The sequence below is a fragment of the Argiope bruennichi genome, chromosome 9, assembly GCF_947563725.1.
Source record: "Argiope bruennichi chromosome 9, qqArgBrue1.1, whole genome shotgun sequence".
Lineage (NCBI taxonomy): Eukaryota > Metazoa > Arthropoda > Arachnida > Araneae > Araneidae > Argiope > Argiope bruennichi.
Window position 1 is genome coordinate 119,468,112 of NC_079159.1, and position 12,162 is coordinate 119,480,273.

The 12,162-nt window shown below is 26.6% G+C and overlaps 1 protein-coding gene across 5 annotated transcripts in view; it reads right to left on the bottom strand.

Annotated features, from left to right (window-relative positions):
* Nucleotides 1-2,101: 2,101 nt before the first annotated feature.
* LOC129984122 (phosphoserine phosphatase-like) overlaps nt 2,102-12,162 on the bottom strand; it is a 37,674-nt gene continuing 27,613 nt past the window's right edge. Inside the window, exons 1-6 of one of the 5 annotated variants that reach the window (XM_056093906.1) lie at nt 9,660-9,768; nt 8,102-8,278; nt 7,204-7,338; nt 6,059-6,204; nt 3,880-4,028; nt 2,102-2,302 (exon numbers count right to left, since the gene is read on the bottom strand). In XM_056093906.1, the coding sequence (XP_055949881.1) occupies nt 2,192-2,302; nt 3,880-4,028; nt 6,059-6,204; nt 7,204-7,338; nt 8,102-8,271 (711 nt within the window). In that variant the 5' untranslated portion in view covers nt 8,272-8,278; nt 9,660-9,768 and the 3' untranslated portion in view covers nt 2,102-2,191. Of the gene's footprint in view, nt 2,303-3,879; nt 4,029-6,058; nt 6,205-7,203; nt 7,339-8,101; nt 8,279-9,281; nt 9,405-9,659; nt 9,769-12,162 lie in introns of those variants that run through there. The other 4 variants (XM_056093909.1, XM_056093908.1, XM_056093905.1 and 1 more) reach the window with 4 other exon arrangements.

Consider the following 12,162-nt stretch of genomic DNA (forward strand, 5'->3'; position numbering starts at 1 on the left):
TGATAAACAAATTAGAAAATTTGGCTCATTTCATTTAAATTTCTGAAAATGGTGTATTTTTAATTAGTGATAAGCTCTATATTTTAATTTACATTAAATTATATTTCTTAACTTTATATGACATTTTAATAATACATGACATTTTAAAATGATCTTATACCACTAAATAGCATTCAGCTATAGAATAAAAACTTCTATCAGACTGTTTAATATTTGTAAACAAAATTTAAAAAATCATTGTAATTTGAAATTTCTAATTCAAAATGATCAAACAGCTGTTTTAGATTGAATTTCTTCTTACATATTATTAAATGATTTTTTATCTGGTTATATTTTTATTTTTCCATCTTTGTTTATATTTTTCCATCTTTGGAAATGTGAAAGTTTCTTTCTGCCATAAAGAAATATAAGGGTAAAAAAATCATTCTGATAAACAATTATGGAGTGCTTTTTGAAAATGATTTTCTAAAAAGTTGGTACTTTTTAAGAACAGAAAGTAAAATTCCTTCCTGTTGAATAGAAATCTAGTTTTCAAAAAACATGATAGAATGAATATTGTAAATACTATAACAAAACTATAATAAATTTCATACAGCAGCATTTATAACAGACAGTGACAACTCAAACTAATAGTGACCAGGTAGGTATTATATCTATTCCATATAAATTTAAAAGCAATCAATATGCTTGAACAAGATTTAATTTTAATTGTCAATTATCAATAAAATTAAGTTGAAAATAAATGACAATTCATTTCGTGGTATTCATTTTATAAGCTTATATAATCCAATCTAATGTAATCACAGGTGTAAAAACATATATTACCTCTGTGATTTGGTCACTTATAGATTTACAAAATTTACTTAGAATGTTAGCAATCAAATAACACATAGAGGTTCTTATTTCTAGTTATTACTGAGTATAACTTTTTTAACATCAATTTACTTCACAAATATTTGCAATAAGAAATTCTGGTTTAAAATACAAAATAAATTACTATAGTAACAATATATAATCTATGAAACATGTTTGAAAATAATCAATTTTAGAAATGTATACATAATTGCAAGATTGCATTTCGAAGAAAAATAACATCTTTTAGAGTAAAGACTTATTTTGAATCAAATTATTTTCATCATGAAATTCAAAGCATCATTTCAAGAGGAAACTTCAAAAACTTTGAACTTATAAACAATCTAGTCTTACTTTTATTATTCTCAAATTTGATTATTCAATGTATTCTTTTCAGATCTACACTTAATGTCAAAACTTATTCGTAAATCAATAGAAGGTTTTTTCTGAAACAATAAAAGAGAAACTCCAGAACATTACAAAACAACAATGCATATATATTTAATAAGCAGATTCAAACTGTATATATAAGTAAAAATCTGTTAATTTCTCAGCTGCTACAACTGTATATTATAGTATTATTTAATATACAAGAATTTGCATAATTTGTAGCTACTAAGAGATACTAAAATATTGTGCTCAAGTCATAAGCTCAGTTTTACACAGAAACAGTGATATCAAACATTTTAATAATGCTTCAATCAATCAAAAAGGTGAACTTTTAGTATATTAAAACAAAGCATTTTCGAAAAAATTAACCATATTATTTTAAAAAATGCTAAAAATAAAACTTCTAGTAAAAAAAAATCATTTTAACAATGTAAAAAGTATTTAAATTGGAAAATACAATGCAGTTACAGAGAAATCCTCTCAGAAATTATATTCTTATTTCTTGTAGTTGTGATTAGTCTAACAAGTAGACAGTAATTATAATACTTTCTAAAAACAAATTTTCTGAGGCAGGGGGTAATTTAATTTCTCTAGTATATGAAGCTCTTTATTATTTTTTTCATAAATAATAAAACAGATATAAATGGCTGATAATTAGGAAAAGTTAACATTTTAAAATGCTTGATATTTAAAAAAAAATTCAAAATAATAAACATTTACAAAAATATTGCAAAACCATGAGATTCATTAGCAATAAAATGCAAGATGTCAAAATCACTGGTAATATAACACTCAAAACAGAACTAACAGGAAAATCATTTCTAAACAATATATTAAATGCCATTTTTTTTATTATTGTTTTAAAACTTTTTTTTACATTATTTACATATGGCTTACTAAGATCTGAAAAGCTGCCTGAGTTTCTTTTATTGCCACTATTTTTGATTGATTAATTTCTTCGAAGTTCTGCTAAAAGTTCCTGGAAACTTGTGACAAACCATTTGGCTTCCTGCTTTACTTTCTCACGAACCTGATTGCCCCCAAAGCCAATGAAAGCATCCTAAAAATATAATTATTATTTTAAGGTTTTTGTAAAAAAATAAATTTATCTTATTATTAAAAATGTAAATAAGATATCATTCAATCCAACAAAATTTCAAAACTAAAAAAAAGAAATCTACAAAAAATTACTTTCAGAATAATAACTTTCAATTAATACTTCAAATGGATTAAAATTTATATAGAATTTCAGAAACATCTTGATGGACAAACTTATATGCTTAGTACTCAGTATCAATGGTATAAAAAAAGAAAAATTTTCTCTTTTTACCATGTTTTCCCTTCTGTTTCAAGACCCATCTAACTGATTTCAGTATCAGTAATTTAAGCAATTAAAAATTGTTTTATTTTTTAATCAGAAAAATTATTTATTTAATGTAAGAGCAAACTATATAAATAATTTATTTTCAAATTAAAACTTGTAATTAGCAAAATATTTTAATGCAATACACTGCAGTTTCAAAATAATAAATTCAAATAATTAATCTAAGTATGAAAAATAAAACACATAAGAAACTTTTAAACACTTTAACAAGGAGCATTTATTTTAAATGAAATTCTAAATATTATATAAATATTTAAAATAGTATCATAATGTTTCCACAAATTTTAAGTTAGGAAAGTGATCAAAAGATAAAATATTGAATAATCATAGGCAATCAAGACCTTTTATAAAAAGCAAAACAATTTCTACAATATTGTGAATAATACAGTAGTATTAAAGCAAATATAAAAAATAAATGTTTTATAAAAATAAAAATAGTAATTTAACTATTATCGACTCTCCTCTCATCACTCTGGTAATCAATACAGAAAATAGCATTGAAAGTATTACTTTTATAAATAAATTTCTTTTTCTTGCACTTTTACAATTGAATAAAATTATTTGTTACTCTAGAATACAAAAAAAAAAAAAAAAAAAAAAAAAAAAAAACTATTCCATTAAAAAAAATGAGAAAAATTTGCTACAATCACAATATTAAATGAAGAGGTAACTCTATTATAAACTTATTATTAGAAAAAAAAATTAGGGAAAAAACCTACACAAGGTCAACTTTGCATCATCTTAGTATTTCAAGGATTAATTATTCAAAACTAATAAAGATTTGAAATAAAAATTGGATTTCCTTTCTGAATTGACACATATGCACTTAACTGGCATCTAGTCTCATAGGCAGCATAACAACTCTACCAATAATCTTTATTTTGTTTTCTCATACATGACAAGTAGACAGGTATAACTGATCAATCTGGACACTGCGCTCTCATATATCTTTCCCTAAACATAGAGATTTAATTTAATGGCTACTTTAATCGCTCTTCATAATGTTCTATTTTCTTTTACTACTGAATTATCCAATTTCTGATGATAAATTTATTGCTAATTAAAAAAAGGTAGGATTAATAAAACTAAATTGATTGACAGCAACTGTAAATCTCATTTTCCAAACATTTGAAAGAGTGGACACTGTTTGTTCTCTAAAATCCATTTTAAAAAGTATCTTGATATAATTTTTTTGTCCCCAATTTTACATTAAACAAATTAATTTTTTTTACATCAAATATATTATAACTCACAGCAGGTGGGGAAGCAGCCAAATCAGTAGCCCCATCTCCAATCATAATAAGAGTTCGATAGCCAAATCGATGTTTCAGATATGCACAGACTTCTGCTTTGCCTTCTTGATGAGAGGTAGGTTCATTTTCATCAAAGCCAGCATATTCTCCTGCGAATAAAACCAATGACAAAATATGATTTCTATATCAAGCATGGCAACATTAATAATATTAAAATAGAATACTTCTTATACTATCCTATTTAGTCCCTTAAAAATACTTAATTCTAAAAATAAAATCTGAAATTTGAATTCAAATAAAGAAAAAGAAATATATTATTGTGCACAAACAATAGGCAAAAATTACTCAATGCAAAAGAATACATATGCATAATAATTTAAATATGCATATCCTAAATGCAAACAGTTCTTTTTTCAATTATGTTTGAATCAATCTTTCTTAAGTAAATTGGCTAGTAGTTAGCTACAATACATTTTAAAGACTGAAGAGATTTTTAATACTGGTTTATTAACTATTTAAACAGGCATATATCAAATGCAGATAATTTATTCTTGGATTATGTTCCAATCAATCCTTCTAAAAAATGTTGGTCAGTTGCCAACTACAACAAATTTTACATGCTGATGGGATTTCCTTTTGCTGGCATTTTATTTAGAACAACATTATATTCAGCATTTTATTCAGAATTGTGTGATACAGCTTACTGTATCTTTTCACTGTGGTAATAATCATGGCAAATATTTAACTGTAAAACTTTTGTGTAACAGTTGACAGGTGAATATACTTTTACTTCTAAGTTATTATATAAAAGGTAAAGAAGCATATAATCAAATCTAAAACATAATGTAAGATATAAAATACAGTAACAAAATCTTTCCTGTTTTTGATATTGCCTATCACTAATGTAAAATCATTTTAGTTCAATCTGAAGCAACAAATTAAAATTATTTTTTAATCCTCACTTTTACAATAATTTTTTAAATCAATACCCAAGTATTATTTATTACCTAAACTTTTATTCCTTGAAAAATATTTATTTGATTAAAATAACAAATTGTACAAATGTGGAGATAAAATGATAAAATACCACATATAATTTTTTGTGGGTAGCATGCATTAGTACTACAGTTTAATAATTGCAGATCAATTAAGGCTTCATGAAATTAGATTACGCATTTCAGTCAAATATTTGTGAAACAATTTAATTATGGTCTCTTCTGAAAATGTGATCATTTATATTGTTTACTAAAGTAACATCATAATTAATTAAAGAGAAACAGGAAAATTAAATATTTTTCGTTATATCTTTGGGCAAACTAAATAAAAAAAAAATCTTAAAAAATTATGAATTATTATGAATATTTACCATTTTAACAAACTTAATAACAATGTTATAAGATACATTTCTCACATAAAAATAAATATATCTTATAACATTACTAGACTTATTTATTACACTTACTACATTAGTTGCCTTGAAAAGATATTCTGGGTAACACAACAGAAATGACTTTTCACAACAATATTGTTTCTAAAAACCTTATATCTAATCATTTTGTTTAACAACAACAATAAAAAAAACACATATTTCATTACTTTTTACACAGACTGGATTCGAAACAGCAAATATAGTATCAAACTAACCATGAGTTATGATTTCCAATACATACAGAAGACATGACAAGAATTCTATATAAGACTTGAAAATAAAAAAAAAATAAAAAATGTGAATTCACTGAGATTGTAAAGAATAGTTAATTAAGAACAGAAAACATGCTTTAAAAAAATTGTTTTAAATATTAATTCACTTTTTTTATTGATTACCATGACAGATCCCAAGTATCCACTGTCTCATGATGATGTTACTATATTCACTGATATTATAAAGAAATATATATTAAATAATAAAAATAGTTAAAGGAATTACTAACTTTTAATTATGTGCAGTTGAAAATAATGTAGCTACAAGAACACATTGTATAAATGATCTTCCCTTAATTTTCAATCTCTCTAATCAAAGCTTCTAATTCTTTATCTCTAATCTGGAATTATTACTTTTGAATTGAATTAAACATTACTTCTGTTCAAATGATGAAAATTTTACTTATTAAAAGAAACTATTTTTATGTACACATTATATTTTGCATTCAAAATGTATTTTTTTAAAAATCCAGTATACCATTAAAGTAAAACTTGATGCTGTTAGCAAACACATTTTTCAAAGGGATGTCTAAATGTTGTGCAACTGGATCAATGATGGCATGAAAACCTCCAGAAACCAAATACACAGCAATTCCTCTGTCATGTAATTCAGAAATCAGTTCTCTGAAAGAAAAAGCAATAAGTTATTAAATTCTTAGTTTGAAAAAAATTTTTTAAAAATAAATCAAACATTAAAATCTTTTTATAAGCATATCATAAAAAAATAATGCTACTGGTATAAAGTACAGTAGAGTACATAAAATCCTCAAATAAAATGTAATGTTTGATAACTTAAACATCCTTTTACAATACTGCAGAATATACAAGATTTCAATATAATTTATAATTCTCAAAGTCATTCATAAAAATATTCAATTTCAATAACTCCTGCACAAATAGAAATAATCAATGATTCCAAAACTGTAAATTAACATAGCACATTAATATCAAAATGCAAGAGAAAATTCAAAAAATGTACATAGAAATTTATTATTTTAATATCTCTTACTGTTTAGATGCAATGTACACTGAGATGCAATGTACACTGTAATCATTTATTCTAATTTTTCACATACATCACAAAGTAAATTCAAACCAAGGTTTGGAGATAGAAAGGACTGAGAAAAATAAGAAGATCAAGAAAGCAAAGTTTATAATTGGTATTCAGAGACAATCTTCAATGGAAAATGTTGCTCCGGCCAACAAAAGCAATAAAAAAATGTAATGCAGAAACAAAATCAATATGAAGACATAGTTTGATTATTATCTGATACTGTGTTTAAATTAAGCTATTAGTATGATGAAATAAAAATGAGCATGACTAATTATAATACAGAAACAATGTATTACAAATATTGAAAACTAATAAACATTGTTAACATAAATTAAAAACAACATAATAAATCCTAATTATATTTTAAAGGAGATTAAACATTCTATCAAATGTATCAGTTATTTATAAAAATAATAAAATCAAGCACTGCAAAGAAAACAAATTCAAAGAAATTCATATTTTTATAAAAGAAATAATGCAATTAAAATATTAGTATCATTAAATTATGATAACCATAAACTGCAAGACCATTTCATTAAAAAAAAATTAGCAAAACCAGAAAGACTCACTCAATACCAGGGGTAAGGTGGGGTGGATGGGAGCGAAGGTAGTTATTCAGCATGTCTGTTGTAGGCTGAATCATTTCCAGACGTTTAGCCAGAGCCTCTCTAAAAGTCATGCCTCCGCGCATAGCTCTTAATGTTCTATGAAGAAGAAAAAAATGTTTACAAACAGATTGTAAGAAACTACTTAAACAGAGTTCATAAAATTGAATTTTAATATGTAAAAGAGTATTAATAATTACAGTTAAGACATATCTACAGAAATCTGCATTACAAGTATTATTTTTAATGAAAGCTACTTAGAAAAAGCATTTGCAACAACAATATAAGAACAAAGCAGAATATAATACTAAAATTATAAACACATATCTAGAAGAAATAACAAAGCTTTTAAAAGTTACTATATCTTTTACACAATTTCTACATAGAAAAACTTCGTTAATAACACCAAATTAAAGGATTTCTGCATGATGAAATGACATCATGATGCAAAATACATTTGAAGAAGATTTTTTAAATACTAAGACCTATATTTAAATTGTGTTTTTTTTCTATACTATATTTTTTTCTGTTTATACATAAAATAAAAACAAAAAATTATCTGCATTCTTATATTATATTTATTTCTGTTTCTATTCAATTGAAAATAATACGGTTGCATAGGAAACACCAAATTCAGAAATGTAAGAAAACATTTATTTCTAAATTTACTACATTTATAAGAGATCATGTGATTTAAAATTGCAGTTAAAACACATACTAAAACCATATTGATTTCCATTCATTAACAACTTTTAGAATCACAAAGAAATTATCACATTCTGTAGGCAAATTACAATAGTAATTACATTTTATGTAAAATATTATTTTTGAAAAAATTTTAATGTCAAATAAGTATACTAACAAGTCTATGACTTCCTTCTCTTTTTTGGCAAACTTTGCCAATTCATCAATGGCTTCATCCATGCAGACAGTAGAGTCAACATCAAAGCAAACAGCATCTGCTGCACGCCATAATGCTCGGGTTAAAATTTCAGGATTGCTCATGGTACTGTCTATTTGTTGTTGAAGCATAAAAAGGCTGGGAAAAAAATTATTAAAAACATAAGAAAACAAAAGCTGAGACAGTATAAATATAAATTCTTCATTAAGATATTTTAATTTTTAAATTTATGCTTGACTTTCTAAATGTAATAATAAATAAAAGAAAAAACACAAAGTAAACAAGGAAAGTAGTTATATGCAGATTAACTTAAGTTTCCTAGAAATATCATCCAGAAAAAAACATTCATATATTCCAGAAGGATACATATCATTATAATAAAAGGCTCTAAATAAATATCAATATTTTTATATATATAACTTTACTACCTCTTTTAAGAGAACCTTTTATTAATTAAAAATATTTCCTAAAAAAGCTATTAAGTAAGAACCTTAAGTAATACTAAACAAAATTATCATTTTCCAATAAAAAAAATAATAATGCAGATAAATATAATTCTTTTTAGCTGAATTACTATTACTATATTTTTAAAAAAATTACTCAATATTTTTTAACATAAAAAAAATTAGCATTACGAACTTTTCTGAAAAAGAGAATACCATTTTAGTTTACAAAGGCCTATAATGTTGTACAATTTTAATGATTTAAAGTAAACAATAAAGTGATAAAATGCATTCATTATGGAAAAACTGAAAAGAATTTTTTTTTTTTAGTATATGAAATTATTAGCGGAAGGGAAAAAAACTGTAGAATATTGCAAAAAAAAATTGTAAAGTAAGCAGGTAATTTTCTCACATTTTTAGTAATATCGAATATTATTAATATTTAAAAAAGAAGAATATGTAAAAGTAAATAAAATAAAGTATAGCAAAGGAAAAAAATAAAGTGTTAAAAAATACTAAACATTAAAAAAAATAGATTTATCAGAAATTAAACAAATAAATAGCATTCAACATCAGCAAAATAAACTGCTTACTCTAGCTTAAGAATGCAGTTAAAAATATTTAACAGCAAACAAATTCATCTAACTTCATTAAAAAATTAAATTTTAAAAATTGGAAAAATAACGAAAATTGCCTACTTAAAAAGAAAGTTTAAAATATCTATAGCATAAATAAGTTTTAAAAATTCTTGCGAGTCAATAAAATAATTTGGAATGAAGGCATTTGCATATAAAATTGATAATCCTCTATTTCGCGCCTTAAGATTAAGAGATCACTTTCCCAAAAGTAAAAAGAAAAACTAAATGACCGGAATTAAAATCAGTCGAGAAAATTGGCTTACGCAATAAACAACCGGGCTGACACAGCATTACTTAACAGCTGTTTACATTTAAGAATCGTTTCATAATGTTCAAGAAGCTCCTTTTTTTATACGCAACACTTAAATAATACTACAAAGAAAGAAATACATTTTTAAAAAATCTTATATAAATTTTTAAAAAAAGCTTTGCAATTACTTTTCACTTTCAATTTTTCTGTTTATATTCCAGGAGGAAATCTGTCTAAATCTGAACTTCCTTCAGCTCACATTTGTGTTTGTTTATTTACTTTATTTATGAATAACAGCGAGTGTTGCCATATTTCAGTTTTAAATGTTATACGCATAAGTGTGTCATCACAAAAAAAAAAAAAGAAGAAGAAGACTCAGTGCTCAGTTACACACAAAATGTATGACTTAAATCAATAACAACCATTCTTCATATTTTAAAAGATTTAAAGTAACTGGAAACATGATCTCATCTGTGATACAATGAACTTTCAAATTTGTATCACAAGTCCTCGACAAAGAAGATGATATCTTGCTTGAGAGAATATGTCTTGGCTTTTCACTCTTTATTTTCTTTTTCTTTGAAATAATTGTCTCTTCCTGTCATAAAGCAGATGAACAAGCAAACCAGTCTTTTAAATTGAAAGAAAAAGTCTTCTTCAAACAACTAAAGCGTTTATGGAGGGAGAAAGGAGAATCAAGCAATTTGAAGACCAAAGGCAATAATAATAACAATAATAAAGAGACAGTCTCAAATCATTTTAAATGTATGTGTTGGTGTTCGATCTTGTTTAGTATAATTATCATAATGGTATAGTATCGAAAGGGCAGTACGCTGGTTATACGCTGACCAAAATATCATTTAAAATTCAGTTGTAAATAACTACATATTGTTATTTATAACATGTGTGGCGAATTGGAATGAGAGAGGATAGAACTTGGGATCTTGTGGTTCGCAGCCGAGTAACATGACCACAATACAAAAGCAACTGCTCGTATAGCGTAGCTTCTAACTGGCTTATAAGCTTTCACCACAGACTCTCCCTCCAGTGAGTCGGAGATGAGACGAACGATATGGCTTTTGAGTGGTAATTATTTAGCTGTTGATTCTAATGCGCCTGTACCCATTTGAGCATTTGAGTAGCGGCGAGCGTGTGTGGGTGAGTGATTGCTGTTGCGTCAAGCGAGTCTGACAACTTTGTTTTGCTGCGTCAAGTGAATCTGACGACTTCGGGTTGCTGTGGATAGATGGCGCCACAACAGCTGTACGAAGGTTGAAGGTTCATCGTCCTAGGTCACCAATATGGCGAATTGTGATGAGCGAGGATAGAATCTGGGACCTTGTGGTTCGCAGCCCACTAACATGACCACAATACAAAAACAATTGCTCGTGTAGCGTAGCTGTTAACTGGCTTATAAGCTTTCACCACGCATATATAATATAATTTTAGTTTTGGAATTGATTTTAAGATTTTATTTGTTTATATATATATAATAAGCAAACTGAAGTTAAACTTGCTCAACCCGAAAATGACTGGAGCCTTATAAGCAGTGAAGCGGGAAAACATGAACTACGATAGTCCAAATATCAATGGCCAGCCACGCTACAATTCCTCCTTTAGATTATACGCTCTACCATATAACTTGGCCCCATACCATTACTATGACCATCAAAGGGGCGAGAACCAATTATAATGCCCGAAGCTTCTCATTCCCATTACTGAAATGCCCACCAATGTTATATTCATAATAAATAAAATTCAGAGACTTGTGCAAGTTGAGGTTCGAACTAGCAACGTTAGGGTTCATAACCGAGTAACAAAGCCACTAGACAAAATTGTACGCTCCTTTTCGGAGGTTGTTAGCTGGCTTATGAAGTTACCACCACAATTAAATCATCCGTGTTCTTTCAGTTTATTTGACACATGCGATTTTTTCTCGATTCGAATCTCTACACTTCAAAATGAATTGCTCTTCCTCATGCTTTTTGAGAGACTACTTTTGCACACATATTTAAAAGAAATTTATTGATTAATTCAATTATATGCATTCGCTAAGTATACTGGCATATGCTTCTTTAGGATTCATATCCAAGAACTATTATATAGATTTTGTAAAATCTAGATGCGTTTTAAATGACTTGCTATCTTGCAATAATCTTTGGAAGATATGATCAAAGCACCAGTTCATATCAGATATTTTAGTACCTTTTTACATGCTTTATCTTTTCTAAACTCACTTCCCATTGGTTATAATAATCCTATTGGTTATTTGAATCTTCCTTGACGAATGATCAACTATCTTTTACAAATCTTTGAAAGAAGAAAAACCATGAAATTTTTTTCCACCTTTTATGCCTGACAAGCCATATTTGGCTCTATTGCGTCAAGACGAACACGATGCATTAGTTAAATTGTTCTTTACACGTCAATAGTCGGTTTTCATTTACTCCCCCCCCCCCGCCTTTACGTATTGAATAGGAAGCATTTATTTCATTAAAAAAAAAAAGAAGCGAGAAGAAAGTTGAAAGAAGGAGATGTTTACATTTAGCAATAGATTGAACTAGGATTATTTGAGGAATTAGGAGGCGTAGTAACCATTCACCTTTCTGCGTATTATCGCCCCTTAGCGAAATCGTCTTCAAAAAGTGCTAGTCGTCGTTCAGTAATTTGAAACAGCGATGCCTTTTAAAA